The sequence below is a fragment of the Caloenas nicobarica genome, chromosome 12 (assembly GCF_036013445.1).
Source record: "Caloenas nicobarica isolate bCalNic1 chromosome 12, bCalNic1.hap1, whole genome shotgun sequence".
NCBI lineage: Eukaryota > Metazoa > Chordata > Aves > Columbiformes > Columbidae > Caloenas > Caloenas nicobarica.
In genome coordinates this window covers 11558234-11580244 of record NC_088256.1, presented here as the reverse complement: position 1 = coordinate 11580244, position 22011 = coordinate 11558234, and the positions used below count along the sequence as shown (strand labels likewise).

Genomic DNA, 22011 nt, shown 5'->3' with positions numbered 1-22011 from the left:
TGCGCTTGTGCAAAGAGCTGCCAAGGTCAATCAGGGGACACTTGAAAAGACCCCCAGAAGCCCCCCCCAAAGAGACTGTGGCACCGGTAAAACGACACTAGATGGCAGCAAAGGCCGTGAAATAACTAACTCCAACTTGCTCTTATGATTTCCCGGTACAGGTGTATTTTATGTTAAAAATTCCCAAAAAATGTAATTAATATGCAATAATTGTGTGGATATAAGCAATGCAAGAGCATCCAGTCGCTGGAGCACTTGTGGAGAATGATTCCCAGAGCTCCCCAGCGCTGTCAATAAAGAATGCTGCTCAACAGTATAATTGGCTCTGCTGTTAAGTTTATTTCTCCGTTTCAAAGGAGTCCCCTGAACCGCAGTATTTTTTCCAGTTGAAACCCTATTTACATACTTTTTTTTTTTAATTATTATTTTGCACTTTGCTTGACTTCAGTTATCTGAGGAATAGCTCAGTGCAGTAGCTGGTCCATGAGTTGTTTAGTGTAATGCATTGATTTGGGCTATTTCTATCTCTTTCATATATACACATATAATAAATGAGAAGAGAATGGTGATTGGATGGAACAAAAATATTTGGAAAGGGCTCATTTCTGCCCCTCCACCCCCTTAATTTGCACTTTCAGAGAGAGCATGGTATATCAGGATCTTTAAAAGAAGCATCCATCAATGTACACACAGTTTAGCAGATTCGTGATGTGAAACGTGACTAAACAGTTCACGGTAAAGCTGACTCAGTTTTACAGACTGTGATACAAATGCATGTAGATACACAGGAGGGTGGATGCTGCTAGCAAAAGCTGGAAGAAACATCTTTAACCACCATCGCCTTCAGGATGTCTGCTCTTGAAGTCCTGCTTTTCGTTCTGTTCACGGCCGGTGATTCCCTGGGCGCACAAGAAGCTTTAGAACCTAAGACGTGGTTGCGTTTGGGGTTTGTAGCCGGTCAGGGCAGGGCTGTGTGTGTTACCTGCCTGGCTGACCCCTGGCAGCGCTGCCGTGGCATCGCAGCCCCACGGGTACAGCTTCTGAGGAGATCCGCCTTGTGGTTCGCATAGAGTTTATTTTTAAATAATGGGAAAACAATGAAAGTGTTAAGAGCTTTGTGTGACAACTGCTTACCTGTGTCTGCTGTTGTGGGCTGTTTCATAGTTCTTGAGCTCTGTACCGCCAGGAGTTTGGTGGGATTTCACACAGACGTAGGTGCGCAAGACAAAAATGCGTTTGCTTTCAGCTGTTATTCTGTACTTCTATATATTAAAAAGATTGCAATACAACTGAAATACTGGGTGTTCCGGTGGTTTTGAGAAGAAAAGGACTTATTCAGGCAAAACATCACCTACAAGGCTACGGACCAAAAACAATGTCTACAGCTAAACAAAACAAAGGCATATGTGAGATCAGTGAAAAGGATCCAATGAGAAGCAAGACGATCCCATAGTGAATTATTGCTGTTGGATTGAATCATGGTATGTGTGGTCTGCAGAGATATTTAAGTCTATGGTTTGCTACGGTCGAGTTGGACCCCAGCACAGGCGCCCAGCTTGAGCCAGCCCTCCTGCTATTCTACTCTTTTTTTTTCTTTTTTTCTGAGAATTTTGTTTCCTGAAAGTCTGCTCTGCATACGGTTACCAGGCCTTGTCTGAAAGTTTGCCTCTGAAGTTCTAAAATGTAGACTCCAGAGCGACCAGTTGTCAGGGAGGGAACACCTGAAAGTTTGCTTTTGTGAACGGGTACAGGTCTCCCCTGAAAGTTTGCCTTCGAACCTCCGAAATACAGACTCCGGAGCGAACGGTTATCGTGGAGAGAAGAATCCTCAAAGTTTGCTTTTGCGATTTCTCTTGATATTACCTCAGAAGACAGAATCCAGCACTGACGGGATTTTGCTGAAGAAAGGGATAATTGATCTCTCTGTAGTTCCGCTTTTCTGATTGTATCACCTTGTGAGATTCTCTCTTGTCCTTTCCCCAAGTATTCGGGTTTGTGATCACCTTTTTGATATTTTTTTCCTCTCGTTCCTTAAATGCGTTGGTCAGTTTGAAATTATATTCTCATTACGATGTCTGTTTTTTTGCTAGAGCTGGAAGAACCGATTAGAAAGTTCTTAATACTGTATTTACTTGGGTGTATGGCATGTTATGGACAGCTTCACCCCTTAAAAGAAAAAAGAAGGGGAGTGGGGTCAAATTAGGAGAGGTCTCCAAGGTCTGCGTTGAGGAGGTGAACGTCCAGGAGTAAGAGTCTTTTAGGAATTCCAGGAGAAAACCCCTGTAACTCTGTATTTAACAACAATTTACAATTATGAAGTGCAAGATGAGATGTACTCGCATGATTTCAGTATCCGGACAGAGGTGCTCAGTGCCATTTTTGACGCCCTGTGGCAGAGCGGGTCCGGGCGGTTCCCGCGCTGGGGGCCACCGCCAGCCCAAGGTGACACCCGGTGCCCCCTCACGGGGACAGCCCCCGTTCCTTTTCTCCTTCCCGGAAGAACCCGTGGGGTCACCTGCCGGCCCTGCCCAAACCAGCCAAACTGTGACCGGTGGTGGGAGACAACGCGGGGGGGGGGGGGGGTCGGCTCTGCCCCCCCCGCGCACACGCGCGCTCGGCGGCGCGGGCACAGTGCGGGCAGCGCGCGGGCACAGTGCGGGCAGCGCGCGGGCACAGTGCGGGCAGCGCGCGGGCACAGTGCGGGCAGCGCGCGGGCACAGTGCGGGCAGCGCGCGGGCACAGTGCGGGCAGCGCGCGGGCGGCGGCCTCGGCGCGGCGGGTGCGCTTGCTCGGCGCGCGCTGACGTGCGGCGGCCGCCGCGAGGCCGGCGGGCGGCGGGGGGAGGGGAGCAGGCCGCGCGCGCTCGCGCCCCGCCGCCCGGCCCAGCCTGTGATTGGTGCAGGCCCGGGCCCGGCGGACCCGAATGCCAGGCCGCGGCGGCGGAGTCCTGCGGGCCGAGCCGCCCCCGCCCCCGGGCCCCGGCGCGGCCGCCCGGCGCGGGGACCCGCACAGGTGAGCCGAGGCGTCCGAGCCGGGCCGACGGGGGGATGGGGACAGTGGAGGCGGCTAGGCCTCAGCGCAGGCCGCGCCCGAGGCCTGCCAGCGCCGCCGCGGCCACCGGCGGGCCCGGCCGGGGCTGCCCCTCAGCGGGTCGGCGGGACTCGGCCGCCAACGGCTGCTGCCGCGCCGGGCGGGCGCGGGCGGGCGTCGCCGGCGGGCCCTGCGGCTCAGGGGCCTTTTCGGGCGGCCAGAAAATGGCGGAAAACAAGATGTCGGCCGGCGGGGCGGGGAGGGCTGCGGCTCCGCGGGCCGTCGCGCCGCCGGGACAGGGGTTATCCCCGCCTCCCCGGCCCGCTGTCGCGGGACACTCGGGCCGCGGGGCAGGAGCCTGGTGCCGGCCCGGGACGCGCAGGCGGGGCCGCTGCGCCCAGGGGAGGCCGCGGGGTGCGGCGGTCCGGTTCCTGCGCCCCCGCTGCGGGCGGCATCTCCCGGCCGCGCCGCCGCTCCGCGGGCTCCTTTGTCTCCGCGCTCCCGCCCCTCCTCCGCCTGGCCGCGGCGGGCGTCGCCCAGCCCCGGGGATGGGGCGGCCGGGGCCGCTGCCGGCCGCGTTCCGGCTGAGCCAAGCGGGCGGGGGAGGCTCCGCGCGGGGCTGCCCGGCCGGCACCGCGGGCCCGCCCGCCCCGCCACGCTCCCGCCGCCCGGCGGCGCGCCCGCTCCGCGAGCACGCGCGGGGTCCGGTTGCGCCGCGCAGCCCCGACCCCGGGGCCGTTCCGCGGGTGTCGCCGCTTCCCCGCCCGCGGTTTTCCTGACGGGACGTTTTGCTGCCGCCGGGGGTGTCACACGTGGATGTACATTTGTCCATTTTATTAATTTATTTAAGAGCTTTAAGCGCGTTTCGGGCCGTAAGACAAAACGTCATCCACTGGTTTTGTCCCTATTATTTTAAACGGATTTAGCGTGCGGTTGCTTTTATAGGTGACCACAACAGAACACTTTAAGGTGGATATTTTACCTTTTAATACCCAGTCTTCTTCTGCAAAGAGCTCGTGCCGTTCTGCACATCAGTTTATGAAGTGGCCACTTCTGCTTAAAATCTCTGCCCAAGTAGGATTTCTCATTGAATTTCTATTGGTTCCTGCATTAAAAATCACGAGGGGAAAAAAAAAAAAAAAGAAAAACTGAAGTATCTTGAGCGGAGGATAATTCTCTTGTATTTTTATTGAACTTGAATGTTAAGAGATAAGATAATTAGAAACATCTGGTTTGGATTTTTCAATTACATATCAGCTGATTTATTGTGTCACATTACTCTATATCTTAGCTTGGTCCTTTTGGTTTAACCGAAATGTCATATGCAGCTTACCAATATTTGAAAAAACTGACAAAGCATGATGTTGTGTTTTGTTTTACTTTATGTAAACAAGACTTAAATATTTTTTAAAAGAAATTCACCATTTTAAAGGGGTGCTTAAGGATGTGTAAACTCAGGGGATGCCTCACCTTTGCAAGACCACACTGTTTAAGATATAACAAAATGTATTAAAGACATGGTCTTTGTGTAGATTTATTAAGTTGTAATTGGCATTTTGTAGAAGTATTTTTTCTGTGTTACAAAAGTTTTAAGTATGGCAACAGTGGCCAGAAGCCAGCATGTCAAATGGGAGCTTCATTGTACCTCTGGGTACAAAAATGAAACCCTTTTTTTCCTGGAAAGGGTAGAAGTGCCGAGACATTCATATTTTGCCCTCCTCCTTAAAATACTTCGCTGAAGATCTCTCAATTTAGGGTGTTTCCTGAAAGCTTTCTCAAATAAAATTAAAATATTAATGCTTTTTTATGGTGCTCTTTTAATGTGAAGACTAAGCTAAGAGTAAATCAATTTATATACACAGAACAATGTTTCTAAGGGCCTGGGCCTTAACCAGTTTTTTAATTGAGCATTGTCGTTAAAAATAAGTGTTCTTAGGTAGTCCTGAACTGCCAGCCGTTATCTTTGATTTTTAAAAATACCATTTACGGTACTGTTCCTGCCTGGAGACAGAGAGGTCATGTATGCCTTTTTTTTCACTCTAAATTTCACTGCCTGGTCTCAGCTGAGCCAGCTGTGGAAGGAAGAGGTTTGGCATAAATAACTGAAATAGGTTAAAATCAACCTTCTCCTGAAGCTGCTTAGAGAGAGAACTGTATTTTTCAAAAAAGCAAAACAATACCAGATACACACATATTTTAAAAATTCAGCCTTGAGGCACTGCTCTGGGAGTCTCAGTTTAGGTTTCATGCAGTTGTTCATTTTGAGATTGATCATAATGTATTCCTTTCTGGTGCAAGATAGTATGCTGTAATTTTTTAAAAAATCAATAAAAATATTAATAGAATATTCACTGATATTATTTTATTGGCTAATGAAGCATTTTCACAGTATTTTCTTCTAAATACACAGAGAAAGAGGGGAATTGAGAGCTAAAATTGCACTGTGCATGCAAATCTGAGGGCTGATTAAATTTTCCACTAGGCCTTTTGTCAGACTTTTGTAATGATACAGAGGAGTTAATCCACAGTCACTGGAAAAGAAAATCAGCTTTGGCACTTTTGTTCTTGTAAATTTAGTGCACTCTGCAGCTGTTTCAAAACTTACCTATCATAAAACATAATGTCCAATTGCATTTGCACATTGAAATTTATTTTGAAATATCTGATAGCTAGAAAATTGTGAAAGAATCTGAAAAATTGATACTCCAAATCATGTCCGATGTGTATTTCTTGCTTCTACAAGCAGCTACAAGTTGTTTAAGGCAAAGTTTCTCCTTCGAGATAGTAAATTACCTGTAAGTAGGGTGGGGAGGTTGAAGGTTTAGGCATTTCTTGTGCTTATTGCTCCTAGAAATCAAGCAGTGCTGAAGTCTGTTCCTCTGTTCTAGGCAAGGCAGTAACCAAAGATTTCCATTAAAAAACCATGACCAAGATCTGTTGAGTTGTTTAGTTTCACTCACATAATTCTTTTGACTACTGTAGGTCTGCTTATAGATGGAAACATTGTTAGGAGTTGGCTTCACAAAAGCATAAAATAATAAAGTGAATAATATGATGTACTGTGTGCTTTTTTCTTGAAGTTTCGGATAAATACTTCTCTGTGTTTATCAGTGTGACTTATTAATCTGGTACAGCAAATCAACCCGATAACACTGTTCAATATAAATTCTGATTTTGCTTTTATTGCAGTTACTTGTGAATGAACTTAGCTGAATATGGATCCAGGTGGTGGAAGTCTTGGATTGCAAACACAAGAATCCAAAATGCCTCACACTATGATTATGCAGGATTTTGGTAAACATTTTCGTTATTAAACATCAATAAATAAAAACAAATTTAAGGTGGTGTATAATATGTCTTTGTATACTTTGGTTGCTGATCTTGAAATATCCACTTATTCCAAAATACTGAAATAATTACTAAGAAAAAAAAAAAAAAGTAGTTAAGTCTGTGGCCCAGAGTGCTCCAGATGAGACAGAAAATGTTGTCTGGAGTTCAGTGGGTTTGTGATGCATTTGCTTCTGCTTGAAGTCACGTGGACTAGTTGTTCCATCTCCAACATACAGGAGATGGAAATACCATCCAGGACAGGATGTAAACAGCACCCGAGCTTCTGTGTGATTGCCTGGGGTCACTGTCTCCGGTTTTCCTGTAGGGTATTTCAGTACATGTGGTGGGAACAACAGATGACTCATTACATAGACAACGTTTTACAGATTTAGCTAAATCTGTGTGTTCACATGTGCTTAGAAGTCTCTCAAGAACATCAGTCTGTACTGATGTAAGAATATATGTTCTAAGTTGATTTTTTTTTTTTTTTTTAATTAATACTGTTTCTTTTGGTGGCAATAATAAATAACCTCAGCAATTTTGAAGGTTTAGAGAATGTGCAGCAAGAAATCTCCACTTTTTTCTTTTTGTGTCTCTGTTTCTGCATTATGTCAGGAGATGACCTTCTCAAGTATTGAGAAAGGCCATGTCTTTGTTCTAGCATGAATTAATATCCCTCAGAGTGTACCAAAATAATTGCATTTGCAGTACAGTGCTGAATAACTTTACCTTTTTTTTGTTTTGTGTTGTTGAGAACCTTGAGTCTTCTATTCATTGAGATTAAAACTGCTATTTATGTGCCTGTTAAAATAATTCACTGTACGTTCTTTTTAATGTTTAGAAAAGTAGTCCACAAATGTGACTGGCCAGTCAAGTCTGTTAATGAAAAAGAGGTTTCTGCTTCTAGCAATTCCTTGCAATGTGGCAAGTTGTTGGAAATTGTGCTATAAATATTGCATACAACTGTTTGTTTATTTTAATCAAGGCCCGTGCAGTCTAAAGGGTGAGAGTCCTTTTATTGTAACAGTGATTAATGCATTGTTACCACACAGTATCATGCAGGAATTCTGTGAAGGTGCAAATTGCTGCTGTAATCAAACGTTTTCTAGCTGGAACTAAAAGATGAAATTACAAACTGGCCTTGAGTTTTTAACATACCAGCATTGTAAAACCTAAATTTGGGGCAAACTCCGCGTTATGACTTAAAGAAGTGGCATGTTTTGTCTTTCTCGATTTAAAGAATGCACGCTGCTTTGAGTAGTCTTTATTGGGTGAAACGCAGGATGTGGATTGTTGAGAAGTAACAGATTTGTACTTACTTATCTATACAATTATTCCGTTCCTTAGATAAACTAATTGCCAGTGCAATAATTTTAACCCTTTTCTCCTCATTCATGATTGTTTCACAGTGGCTGGAATGGCAGGCACTGCTCATATTGATGGAGACCACATTGTTGTCTCAGTCCCCGAAGCTGTCCTAGTGTCTGATGTTGTTACCGATGACGGAATAACTCTCGATCATGGCTTGGCAGCTGAAGTTGTCCAAGGACCAGACATCATCACTGAAACTGATGTTGTAACAGAAGGTGTAATTGTTCCCGATTCTGTTTTGGAAGCTGATGTTGCTATCGAAGAAGCTTTAGATACCAGTGATCATGTTTTGACTTCTGATCTAATAACAGAAACGGTTCAAGTTCCTGATCAGGTGTTTGTGGCTGACCTGGTTACGGGTCCTGATGGACATCTGGAGCACGTGGTCCAAGACTCTGCGTCAGGAGCCAACTCGCCTACAATGGTTTCAGAAGAAGTTCTTGTGACAAACTCTGATTCTGAAGCAGTCATCCAAGCAGCTGGTACTGTTCCTGGCTCCACGGTGACTATAAAAACAGAAGACGACGATGACGGCAAAAGCACATCTGAAGACTACTTAATGATATCTTGTAAGTGAAACAAAGGTAGATATGAACAGGAGATTACCTGAAGTAGAAGTGGTCTAGTGGGCAGAAGTTACTCTAGCTGGACTCCTGCTGCCTTCTGCACTGGAACTCTCAATAGTATCTGTTGCCCTGTTAATTCTTGGTGTTGGGATTTGGGTTTTCTTGATGAAAAGTCCATTATCGCTAATACAGCAAGAAAGAGAATGACATTCATGCTGTTCAGTGAATGATTATGTATTTTTGTGTTTCTGAAATGAGATATTCCTGAAAATTAGAAATACACGTTGAAAAGTTAAACATTCCACATATTTTGAGTATAGTACTTTTAAAAAAATATGCAGGTATGTTAGCATGTTATGTAGATTTGTGTGGAAATAACGTGTTGGGTTTACTCAGAAGAATCTAACAAAGAAATAGGTTTTTAAGATACCTGACTCCTGAAGTTTTCCCTTCTGTATCCACAAAATACTGTTTAGCTCTACTGACAATTATAATAGACATGTTTTGGTATGTTGTGCTGTTCTGGACTGAACTTGACATTAAGGGGTTGGTTGTCCCTCTTAACACTGGCAGTGGCTGCCCATTTCAGTTTCCACACATTCAACTCTGTGGAAACTATATGGTCCTATACTGCTTGTTGAGTGAGAGCTACTGACAGAGCCTTAGGCAGATTATGTTTGTTCAGCGGTTAAATTATACTCAAGATACCAGTTGTTACTGTTACGCAAATTGGATAAAATGTATGAGAGTTCATTGGAGATTTTTGGCTTCTCCAAATTAGTGATTGAAATGTGAGTAGGTCAAACCAGATTTTATTTAGTCAGAAGCAATATGTTAAAAAAAATGGCAATGCCAAGTGTGTCAAAGTGTCAGCCTGTTCACAGCAATCTGCATTTATTAAAAGTTTCAAAGCAGAGGACATGTCTGATTAGTGATTATAATGATTTCAATATTTCGTAGCATTTATGTTCCTTATGCAAAATATCTTTTTGGTATTCAATATTCAGTAATGGGTTTTTTTCATCATTCTATCATTACTGCAATGCCATGTGTTACTAATAGAAGTCAAAAAGGTTTTTTTGAAAAATAACCAAAAAAAACTCAGTCCAAAAGCAAATTAGACCTACAACAGAAAAATTCCTGTGTGTTTGTAAATAAAGGAACACCATTCTTACAGTCAGTTGTTTCACTGAAAAAATTCCTCCTTTCTGACAGAGTACTTACGATGAGTTGTATTCTGTAACTGCGGTATTTCCAACTGCACCTTTGTAATTGTAAGTAAAGTCATCTTTGGAATTCCTTCTCCGGTAGATAAGTGTGGTTACTAACGATGAGCGCGGCACTTAGGCTAGACAGCTGTGGCTGATCTGTTTATAGTTTGGGTAGGTGCTCTCAAGCCTACCAATGGCTTTTGCAGTGTTTCAGAGCCAGTTTGAAACCTAGTTCTCAGCAAATTAGATTCTTATATCTGTATAATCATGATATGCCTGAGTAATCACAGTTGGAAGATACACTGTTAATCTAGAATTTTAAGTAATAATTTTAGACAAACGAAGTCTCTTGCCTCTTCTAAGTTTTGAGGCTGTTATGCCAACTTGAACCAACAAAGTATCTGCTATTCATTTTTTTCAGAAAAAAATATTCAATCTTATGAATTTTGTTTCTTTGTGGGGGTTTGTTTAATGGTTTTAAAGTAGCCTTAAATTTGTATGTTTATGGAGATAATCTGTTGTGTAGAATAGACAAATGCTTCAGTTTATCAAGGAGTTTAAAACCCGTTTTATTTACTTACATTTTTTAATTAAATTAAATGTTCAAGAAATGTTTTTAATTTTATGATATTTATTTTGGGGTTAATGTATAGGACTGTTGAATTTTTTTATAATGTAATGATAGTTTTAAAGAATCTCAACATATTTAGCATCTAAAAAGAGGGAACATAAAATGACAGATAATGCCCATCAGGAAAACATGTGGAACACATTTTGGGAACTTCTAAAATACTACATTTTAGGGTGTGAAGCTGAGCTGAGTGTGGAATTTTAATTTATCTTACTCTTTTGTTGGGAGTTACGATTTAAATATACTGAAAGGTGATTTTTCACCACTTTGAGATGATGTTCTTGTGTAGATATTTTATACACTATTGGTAATTCTATTTTTGTGTAAATACTATTTGGAAAATAATATTTGTCTTGATAGTTGTATAAACTAGCTGTGTATGATTTTGTAATTGGAGATTTTCACTAGAAGATTATTGCCACTCCACTATCTCAGTGCAGTCGAGTTCAGCTTTTTAAAATCAGCCTTACAAGCATAAGTCTTAAAAGCCTTTTTTTGGTACGTTCACAACACATGCCAGAAGGCCTGTTTAAAAGGGACCTGTTAAAAAGGAAGTTAATACAAATTGAATGTATATGGTGTGATGCTGAACGAAACCCATCTCCTAGCGAGGTGGGCAGATGATGAGCAGTACATCCCGTGTTGCCAGGGAGGAGTTGGCACCCGTGTTACTGAACGCCTGCCCTTTTTTGTTTTTCAGGTTTGCGATATTCAGAGCCCCGGCGGATTGCCAGCCCCCGATCCCTGCGCTGGCCCTGCATGCACTATGCTGGTGACCCCACACCCACAGCGAACAGCTGGAGCTGGCCTAGGGTAAGGTACCGTGCCCCCGCCGCCGCCTTTGTAGTGTCTTACAGTAGTCTTTGCTCAACGTTTGAATAGTAATACTCCTATACGGTAACCTACGGGATATAAAATAAGTATATCGGACATTAGAAAAAGATGAGAAACTGTAAAACCACGGGACTTCTCTTGCCCTGGTGTTATCCCTGTGGGCTCCTCTGGTGGGTGTGATATCACCAGCATAGCGCGGGCTGAGGCATCACATGAATTGGGAGCTGGCAATCCACGGTGAATCTGGACATCACACACCTGAAAACAGCCAAGCGAGGTAAGTTTCAAGTTGGAAGTGTGCTGAGTTTTCCTTTAAGCCTTGGTTATTCAGGAGGATTCAGCATATGTTTATAAATGTTCTTTGTTGTGTTTTTTCAGTTAATTGTAAGTGATGAGATAATAATATGTAGTGCTTCTGGTAGATGAGTTGGATCTGGAAGACACTTTCATATTCCGTAGACATAGAGTAAGCATTTCTGTTCCTGGGAACTGTCGCTGGGCAAATTCATCAGATAATTTAGCACTGGTGTGTTAGCAGTCTGTGATTGAAGTCATCGTACTTAGAGAACAGAATGTTTTAGTGATCTGTTTTTTTAAAAAAGGCCTAATACTTTGGAACTCGACAAAGATTACGTGTCCTGCTGTGTTGATTATTTTCCCCTTACCTAAACATATTTAAAAAATTGATTGGAACCATGAAATTTACTTCATATAAGACAGCAATTTAAGCAATAGCAGTTGCTGATTCAGTGTCTTTTGTTGCTGAGGTATTTGAAAAAAAAGGCAACATCTTACAAATGGCAATCTATATCACTGTCATTTTCCCAATCCAGTTTATATTTTTCAAATTTTGTTACATTTTGCTTTTCGTTTTTTAGAAAAGCGATTCCAGAGGCCCTGGATACACAGGTTTCCTGATACATTTCCATTACTCTTGCTTAAATTGTACAGACTGAAGATCTTTGAAAAAAACACAGGATGGTTAATGGTGTGGGAGTAACCACTAATTTTAAAAATAATGAGTTTGCCCCTCTAACACGGGGCTCCCTATTTTTTTTAAAGGGTATTAAAGATTTGGGGGCTTTACTTGAAATGGTAAAATGCAGCATGTGAGCATACATGCTATGTTCATGTATTTTACTTTATAATTTTGGCTGAAAATATTCTTATAAAAATTGAAAAATTTATCGTCTTTTTTTAGTTCATGTAATCTTTGTTATATTGCAATTGATGGTAAGGCAACTAATCTAAAATTGTGTGTTTATTCTTATTTCACTAGATATATAGTTGTTTACGGTCACTGTCACCCAATACTAGTTAAATAATTGGAAATTTTGCCGTAAAAAAAACTTACATATGTGATTACTCCACTGTTTAGTAGGAAGTTGCTATTGTTAAATAACCTTCTAGTATGGAAATATTTACGATCTTAAACTGATACTGGACTATGTTTATAAAATTTATGAGTTTAGAAAAAGTTGATGATACTTGAGTTGCAGATTTGAAAATAATTTTACTACCACCTACCACTTTTAAAATTACAGTAACAGCTTACAGTTAGTGATTTCTTCCACCAGCCTTTAAATATGATTTCTGGGTTTTGGCAGCGTGTCTGATCATACAACTGTACATATGATCACTCCTGCCTTGTACTGTTAGTTACCTCCTTCAGAGACTCATACATGCAGTGGAAATGTTCATTGTACAAAAATTAAATGTATGTGTATCATTTTGAAAAGTATGGATAAGAAACTTTTATAAATGTTAAAAGCCACGCAGAAAAGAAAATGGTCTTCAAAAAATGAAGACATACTAAATGTATGGAAATACTTTTACCAAGATAGGTATCTTGTAGCATCTTCCCTTCTCCTGTTAGTGCATAATCCTCTCTTCTAATAACATATTTCTGGTAGCATGAAAAATTTGAGTTAGCAGATGCAGCAACACTCCCATACTGGATATAAGGATGTACTAATAACCTGATGCTGGAAACTGGAGTGTCCAAGGAATAGGGCAGCTCCTCTGCTGGGGCTTTCTGGTCTGTGCTGCTGTAGTTCTGTCCTCAATTACTTCTGTACTTTTCTGATGCAGCCTAAGATTTGCGAAACAGAGATCAGGTTCCTCAGTGTGGGGATGGAAAGTGGCGTTACTTGGACAGGCATTTCTGTGGAATCCTGTCCTAGTATGCGCATGTTTCATTAGGTATGCAGTAAATTGCACCTTCCATGGATTGTATTAAATGCAGACTTTGCTACGTTTTGTGGAGTTGCTCTATTCAGAGGATGGTGGTGGGTGTTTAGCACTGCCCAGGTCTGTAGTGGCTGTTGCACAGGAGCTCATTTTATCTACTGAGAAGTGTCTGGCAGTACGTACGTCACGAAAGTCCAGTGGCCTCCCTATTGGCAATTTGGGTGTATATATAGACATCTAGGTGAATACCCTTTTTATCAAAACAGTGTTACTTCTACACTTTTTTAATAGTTTGAATGTAATTTTTGTTGCATAAATAAAGTGAGCATTTCGAATATATAGACCAGATAATCAGAGTGACTGGGTTGCATACATGAAGAATGAGAAGTCATTTTCACATAGTAGTAGTTGGACTTTTCACTGTATCATTTGATCAGCTGTATATTCTACAATAATCTTCATTAATTCATATGTTTTCAAGTGATAAAGTGGATCAAATAATAATAATTTCTTCTAGGGGAAGATGTAGTAAAATTTTTGATGCAAACTTCTTTCACTGGGAATGTTCTCTTGGTCATCACTCTTCAGAAGAATTTCAGCTACTAAATTTTAGTTACCAGTATCTTAGAGTAGTGAAACTTTTGGGGACTATTAGACTTTAACAGGCAATTCTGGGTTAGTTTTTAACATTTTTGGTTAGATATTTCATTTTATTTATTGATAACAGTTTTGCTTTCTAAGCATAATAGTTTCAGACATAACCAATTACTGCATTCTCTTTGATGACAAGCTCCCTCTTGTGTTCCTCGTTCTCTAATTCTTGCTGCGTTTCCTGAGTTGCAATAAAGCAACTGCTGAACTTCTGGAATCTCTGTTAAGTATCTTGAGATGAACTGCATTGTAAAGGCTATTTATGAATATAAACCTTTACTGTGCATGGGGATAATAGTGCAGAAAATCATGCTACTGATTACTTCAACTGTTAAAAAAACTTGTTTGAACCTCATCTTTATTTTCCTATCTTTACAGTGGATGATGTTGGAGAAAAATTGGACCATATAGGAAGCACTCCCTTGAAAATTAGTACTGAGGTGACAAACGATGATGTTGCTAAAGATGATGGGTTTGGTTCAGAAGTTATCAAAGTGTACATATTTAAAGCTGAGGCTGAAGATGATGTCGAAATAGGTACTTTTAAGATTCTGTGTATTTTTTCAATAGTCTGAAGTATTTCAGGGTCTTTTTGTTTGTTCTTAATTTCATGTAATCCATTGACTGCAACATTTTGTAGAATGTGATAGTTGTGGGGGCTGCCCGTACACGGTGAATACCGGCTGTGTATTAGTCTCAAGTTCTCTTTTGAATAGCAGTATTTATTTTCAGGCAACCAAAGCCAAAACATAGAAGTGCTGGGGTGTCTGCAGCTGTTTTTCAGCTGTTCCTTTTCTCTGACATCTTTTGCAGTGTGATACAGTGTAGATTTTGGAGCCTGTTACTCAAGTCCTTCACTCGGTTACCAAAATATCAAACTTGCATAACTTTATGACAGTCGTGGATGTCAAAACATTTAGTTGGAGTTTTACAAAATATCTTGGTTGTAAATAAGAAAAAATACTTAAATCTGCAATTAATCTTAACAGTAGTTTTTTTTACGCTTACTTAATGTGTTTAACTTCTTTTAATTAAAGGTGGGACAGAAATTGTCACAGAGAGTGATTTTCACAACGGGCATCCCGTAGCTGGAGTCATTGAACAAGGAGGTGTTGGTAGAATGCAGCGAGAAAAAATGGTTTACATGGCTGTTAAGGACTCTTCTCAGGAAGATGAAGATATTAGTAAGCATAATAAGAAACATTTTTGTTTCTCATGCAGTTTTTTACAACAATATAAACATCATATTCAAGGACTTCTTTAATTTTTCTGAAGGATTCTTCAGCCTGAAGTAGAAAACTAAGCTCATCTTCCCTAAAAATAAAGAGCAGGCTATAATTATTTTAAAGTGATGTGGATAAATGCACTTTGTGCATACCATATGCAATCATTTCATTATTTATATTAACTTAACATGTCCATGGATGAAGTTAATGAGGTTAGTCAAATTTCTCATTTTTCTGTTTTCCTACTGTGAAGTGCCTTGTTTAATCAGCTTTCTGGCAAAGTGGCAAATAATGTTGTCGGTTGTTAGTTTGTAAGTTTGTATATTTGAATTTATGTTGGTATTTTTTTTTAAATTTATATTTATTGATATGTGTTTTCTCTCTTTAAGGAATTTCTGAATAAACAATGATCCCTTAAGGGAAAGGGTGGTTCTAAATGCCAAAGGAAAAAAAGTAATTTGTAATGGTTATCAGTCAGTGTGAGACCAGATTAAATGAAGGAAAAATTAGGATGAGCAGAATAAAATTAAAGATGTATTATTCTCTTTTAATCCAGGCTGTGCTGAAATAGCAGATGAAGTTTATATGGAAGTTATTGTAGGTGAAGAAGAAGCTACATCACTTCCAGACACGCAGCTTGAAGACTCTGGCGTGAACAAAACTTTTGTCCCTGTTGCTTGGGCTGCTGCTTACGGTAGGAATCTGTATCCCTGTTTTCTGAAAATCCCTTCTGTTATTTTCTCCCTTATCTGTCTTCCAGAATCCCTGTGCAAACGTGATAATCTCTCACCTTTCCCTGGGGGTCTGGAAGCAGCTCCTGTGATCTTTTAGCAGTGTCAGTTAGTGGAGTTATGAAGCAATGTGAAAAGTGATTTTGACATAATTCACGACCTTTTACATATAAGGTCCGTAGGTTTTTTGGAGTTCAAGATGAAGAAAACAATTCCATGTTTACATTGGTGTTTTTTTTCCAATACTGGTCTGTCAAACAGAGATTAGTAGTTGATTGTCTTGCATATAATGAATGGATTGCTGTGTGTTGGGTTTGATGAAGTAGAAAGGAAAGCTGTTTAAAGAATTCTTTGCTCTTGATTCTGGCTCAGATTTACAGAATGTGTGGGGTTTAATGGTTGTTTAAGTGGGCTGTTGAAGATTTTACAAAAAACAAGCATGGCCTTAAGTATTTTACATTAGCTAGGAGGAAAGGGGAATAACTTTAAAAAGGGAATAGTAGGAATAAATGTGTAAACACATTCCTAATAATTTCATTTATATACCTTTTTTTAAGCCTGTTAGTCCTTCAGATTAGAAACAAAAAAAAGGCAATCTGTTCTCTGCAGCCGTGCTTCAAATAGTAGAAGTGTCTTATCAGGATACGTTGCGAATTCTGAATATTCTTTTATTTCATATTTATTATTTTCTCGGATTTTGACATGTTAATTGTATATTAAGAGGGTATCAGGTCATCCATAGTTTATATTAGTCAGTTAAAATTCATTGGTGTAATATTTCTGAGCACAGTAGTTGGGCTGATAAAGGGGTTTAGAACCACAGAGTCTTCTCTGTCTGCCAGAACTGTGTAGTGCAGAGCGGCTGGTAAGGTGTAAGTCGTCTTATCTGCCTAGTTCTCCAGAAAGATAAAGGACTTCATCCCAAGAACAAATTGTGGATTTCAGATAACCTCATTTCTCGATTGGTATTCAAGGTTATTGATGAGGTTAAAAGTTTGCAGAAACAAGGATATTAATTCTGAGGAGCAGGGAAGTCAGCATGGTAACCATGCAGACACAGCTTTAGTGGATATTAACTGCCACAAAGATGTGATTTTATTTCTTGGGGCTCATAACTGCAAAATACTGAAGTGAGCTGCACATTTCAGTTTGGATAGAGTTAAGCTGTTAGTTATTAGTTAAGTTAGTTTTCTCTCATTATCAGACTTTCAAAGCCATCACCTATAAAAAAGAATTTCAGTTTATAATGATTAAAATACCATTTTCTGCAGGAGATGAAAGAAGGCTACCCAGAAGATATGAAGATGGTCAAGCGGCAGGTAAGAACATGTGACTGCGCTTGGTACAGCATTAAAACTGACTTTCTGTCTTCAAACATATATACATTTATGCATCGGTTCTCCTAATCAGTGAATGCAAAAAAATACCCATAATGTATAAATTGAAGGACTCCACAGTCTTTCTCTTTTGAAGTGAAGACAATTCTAGACGTGTTGTAGGCCTGCAGAAGGGGTGGGAAAGTTGGGAGGATCCGCCAGTTTTTTAATATAGTTTTGTAGTCAGAAAAGAGATAATGTGGTTGTTAAGAAGTGAAACCAAGTTAAATAAAAGGAAACAAGCAGCATAGCTGATAAGAAAATAATGTCTTGAGAAGTATGAGAAATCAAGGAATATAATTGAAAATTAATTAATGTTTAAAAAATTATATTCTAGACTTTTGCCAGCAACGAGATAGATAGTGCTCTATATTGGCACTCTTTCTTTTTATACATATATTCCTTGTAGAGGAATGGTCAATATTGTTTTTTTTTAAAGTAGATAGGCTGCTGTGCAATTCCAGTCATCAGTCCCAAAGAAAAGCGTTGTTTAAGGTTTTTTATGGTGTCTAATTTTTGTTTCTAGGAAATAACTTGGATACACGATTAGAAAACAAAAACGGTAATGCAACACAATACCTGCAGATTTGTGATAGCATTAGCACTAATAGAGTGCTAAAACAAAAAACCAAGAAAAGGAGGAGAGGAGAGGCCAGGCAATGGCAAACAGGTAAACACTGTACGGTGATGCTTATTGTCATGGAGTGGCACTTACTCCTGTACTATTCCTTTTTTTTTTTTTTCTAAAGCTGGTGCAGAATTGAAAAATCTAAATGGTGATTTGCGTATTTCCTGTGTCCTTCCCCCCTCCAATTCTGTGTATAGAAAATGTCATAATTTTTGCTATTCAAAGTCAGTTTGCTTAGGCCTGATGCAATTCATTTGGATTTTGCAAGCTATTAAAAAGTAAGCATGGATATATTCACTGCATAGATGATATTACTGATCTGTTTGAGCAGTTTCTAAAACAAAGCTATATAAACTATAGGTGCTGTGGATTGGTTGTTTTTAAACTACTGAACCATTCTCTGTCTGCTGCAAGTGTAAGTGCATGAATCTGAACAGCAGTTGGCTGATTTAAAACTTCTTAATGGGTAAATTTGTTTCCTTCATAACTTGTTTTTGTTTGTTTAAAAACAGCTGTTATAATAGGTCCTGACGGACAGCCCTTAACAGTTTACCCTTGTCATATTTGTGGGAAAAAATTTAAATCCAGAGGATTCCTGAAAAGGCACATGAAGAATCATCCAGATCATATGATTAAGAAGAAGTACCAGTGCACAGACTGTGACTTTACAACTAACAAAAAAGTAAGTTTCCACAATCACCTGGAAAGCCATAAACTTATAAACAAAGTTGATAAAACCCATGAGTTTACAGAATATACAAGAAGATACAGAGAAGCGAGCCCCCTGAGTTCTAATAAACTAATTCTGAGGGACAAGGAGCCCAAGCTGCACAAGTGCAAATATTGTGACTATGAAACGGCAGAGCAGGGGCTGCTCAACAGACACCTGCTTGCGGTTCACAGCAAGAACTTCCCTCACGTGTGCGTGGAGTGCGGGAAGGGATTCCGGCACCCGTCGGAGCTCAAGAAGCACATGAGGACGCACACGGGGGAGAAGCCGTACCAGTGCCAGCACTGCGCCTTCAGGTGTGCCGATCAGTCCAACCTGAAAACTCACATCAAAACCAAACACGGGACTGATCTGCCCTTTAAATGTGAGCACTGTCCCCAGGCGTTTACAGATGAAAAAGAACTGCAGCAGCACACGGAATTATTTCAAGGGCATAAGACTCACCAGTGTCCACACTGTGACCATAAGAGCACTAACTCAAGTGACCTGAAGCGACACATTATTTCGGTTCACACAAAGGATTTCCCTCACAAATGCGAGGTATGTGAAAAAGGCTTCCATCGTCCGTCGGAGCTCAAAAAGCATAGTGAGACCCATAAAGGTAAAAAAATACATCAGTGTAGACACTGTGACTTTAAAACATCAGATCCCTTTGTACTTAGTGGGCATATCCTCTCAGTTCACACCAAGGACCTGCCTTTTAAGTGCAAAAGATGTAAAAGAGGATTTAGGCAACAGAATGAACTTAAGAAGCACATGAAGACCCACAGTGGAAGAAAAGTTTATCAGTGCCAGTATTGTGAATATAGCACGACGGATGCGTCAGGCTTTAAACGACACGTAATATCAATACACACAAAAGACTATCCACATAGGTGTGAGTATTGCAAAAAAGGATTCCGTAGACCTTCTGAAAAAAATCAGCATATAATGAGGCACCACAAAGAGGCCATAATGTAATAAATGATCTCCAGAAGGAAGCAATTTAGAAACTGTGATATGCTAATTGGGGACAAAAAAAAAATATCTCATGAACTGTTTCTCCTGGTTTCAAAGCTTGATATTAAATCATAACTTTACATTCTTTGTATTAAAAGTCTTAAAAGTATTAGGGTTGACAGGGATCTCATAGCCCTATGATTGTTGCTTATCAGAACCTAAAGAGCACTAGAGAATGCGGAAGGATGGATGAATGTCTTAAATTTGCAGAACGATGGACGAATGTCTTCAGATCAATAGTATTACATGTTGTTAAGCTGTAGAAGACAAAAGGAAGCGGATTGTGTTACCCGTTGTGTCCATAACAGCACTTGTCTCCAATATAAAAACAGGTCAGATATATGGTGGGATTGTTTGCAAAGGCAACCAAGTCCGACTGCGTGTGCAGTTTGAGAGTATTAGTCAGTCACTTGATCATAACGTTTTTAAATTGTGCCTGGAAATTAAATTCCAGAACTGGTCAGATTTGGGGGGATTATCCTGGTTTTTGTTGTTTTGTTTTGGCTTTTTTTTTTTTTTAACATTTCATTAGGAAACTTTTTTGTTTCCTTTATTAGTTTAGGTCCAACAAGAATCTTTTTTTGTGGTTTTCAAAGCTGCTAACCTATTTTATTGCAGGATATGATGTTTAAAATACAGCATTACGTTATGATCTCAAAGGTGGTGTTCTGGTGCTAGGATTAAAGATGTGTATGTATATAATTTCCCTTTTTTTATCTGAAACTACAGTTGAATGTTGTTCGGTATGGCACATATAACAAAATGAACTTTGAATTTGACTTTTTTTTTAAGGATAAAATGGATGCAGCTCATAGTGTTGTGACTCAACACTAATTCTTTTTCTTGCTACTTTAAAATCTTCTCTAAAGAGAATATTTAAAATAAAGTTGAAAAATGTAGGGGTTTTTAAATTAAAATTCAGAGTACTTAGAAGTTCCTTAGGGCAGTGTTCTTGACAGGTATGACTATTATCGTCCTACCACCTAATATGAAATTTTCAATATAGACATAAAATTGCACCTTTTAATCAATTCTTTAAAAAAGAAATCTATACCATACTATAAACGTGCATTTTCAATCTGTAAGAAAGTATATATGCAGTATTTAACCAGAAAAACATGCTGCCACTAGAGTTGGGAGGTGGATCTTGAGTTTACAGTGTATACATTTAAAATATGCATCCCTTTAAACCGAGCTTTGTGTTAGCATGCTGCAAATCAAATGGCGCTTAATATAACAAGCTGGTCTAGGGCTATTTAATGAAAAACCTGTTCATAAATGTTATGCATATAATGTGTATTTTTTACTTTTTTAGTTGCTTCATGTTTGCACACAGCTGTTCACATGATAAATTGTAACTTCATGCTATATTGTGGCTTTGTGTTTCAGATAATGTTCATGTTTTGTTTTTGCACCAGATGAGAATCAGTTCTTTGAGAATAAATTTTTTTTTTATATTTCTAAACTTCAGAAAGTTAAATTTGGGAAATCTCTTAGAAAAATACGTGTTTTATGTGGCTGTAAAAATGATGTACACGCTGTAAAATAAGATTGTCACTGTTATGTGGGATTATTATTTCTAAATGTGTTACTCATCGTAACGGGCATACAATAAAACGCATCTCTTGCACTCCAAATTTTTTGGAGTTTGCTTTTCATTTATGGTGTTTAGGAAGGTCTCATTCTGCACAAATTTCCTTAAGATTTTTCATTACATTATTCACTAATTAATATGTAATAATATTTCAGGTAAACAGGTTACTTGAGGTATATTTATCAGACTGTTGGGGTGAGAGTATTGGGTTTTTATTTGCCTAACCCTTTAAATTTAGTTACAGGTAATGTATTTGTGCTTATTTCTAAAATAATCATCAAATACGGTACTAACATTCTTTGAAATTTTTTCCTTTAAGTAAACAGAACATAAAACTTCTCACATATTTTGGGAAAAGCCAGGTAGGTTTTGTCTTTTTATCTGTGTAATAACAGCCTGCAAAATGAAATACTAAAAATATTGCTGTCTTAGTTTCCCTCTCTTTTTGAATACTTGAATTACGACATCAGTAATAATTAAAAACTTTGAGTGCAATATTAAATGAACTTTTCGTCAAGGATTTCCAGTGGGCTTTTAGCCAGTGAACTTGTAGATTTTGTACTAAAAACCGGAAACGATGCAGACATCAATCTATACTTCTGTTTTTGTATGCTCAGCAATTAGAGGAGGCGGCTGTAGAATTAGAAAAATCTAATAGATTAAAGTTGTGTTTTGTTGACAATTTTAATGCTTTATTCCTGAACCTTATATTGAATACATAGACTGAAGGAGTTTCCTCGTAGCAGACTGAAGACGATGGTTTCCGACTCTGTGACATCTGTGCAGGCTCAGTTTCCTGCCTCACAGATGGAATAATCGGGTACGTGAGTATTTCACACATTTTTTTTACAGCAAAATTTGTGGAAAGATTCGATGCCCCATTGCCATGGAGCACAGAACAGGATGTGGGGGC

At 39.8% G+C, this 22011-nt stretch overlaps 1 protein-coding gene across 2 annotated transcripts; it reads left to right on the top strand.

The window, feature by feature from the left end:
* The first annotated feature begins 2889 nt into the window (after positions 1 to 2889).
* On the top strand, positions 2890 to 21127 carry ZNF711 (zinc finger protein 711). 2 transcript variants are annotated; one of them, XM_065643518.1, is made up of 9 exons: positions 2890 to 3012; positions 6220 to 6324; positions 7770 to 8300; positions 14193 to 14351; positions 14852 to 14998; positions 15597 to 15734; positions 17043 to 17090; positions 17674 to 17709; positions 18288 to 21127. In XM_065643518.1, the coding sequence occupies exons 2-9, from the start codon at positions 6246 to 6248 to the stop codon at positions 19463 to 19465; spliced, it is 2316 nt and encodes a 771-aa protein (XP_065499590.1). In that variant the 5' UTR covers positions 2890 to 3012; positions 6220 to 6245; the 3' UTR covers positions 19466 to 21127. The 2 variants fall into 2 exon arrangements, with proteins under 2 accessions (XP_065499590.1, XP_065499589.1); XM_065643517.1 differs by having other exon boundaries at positions 17674 to 17817.
* The last annotated feature ends 884 nt before the right edge of the window (positions 21128 to 22011 follow it).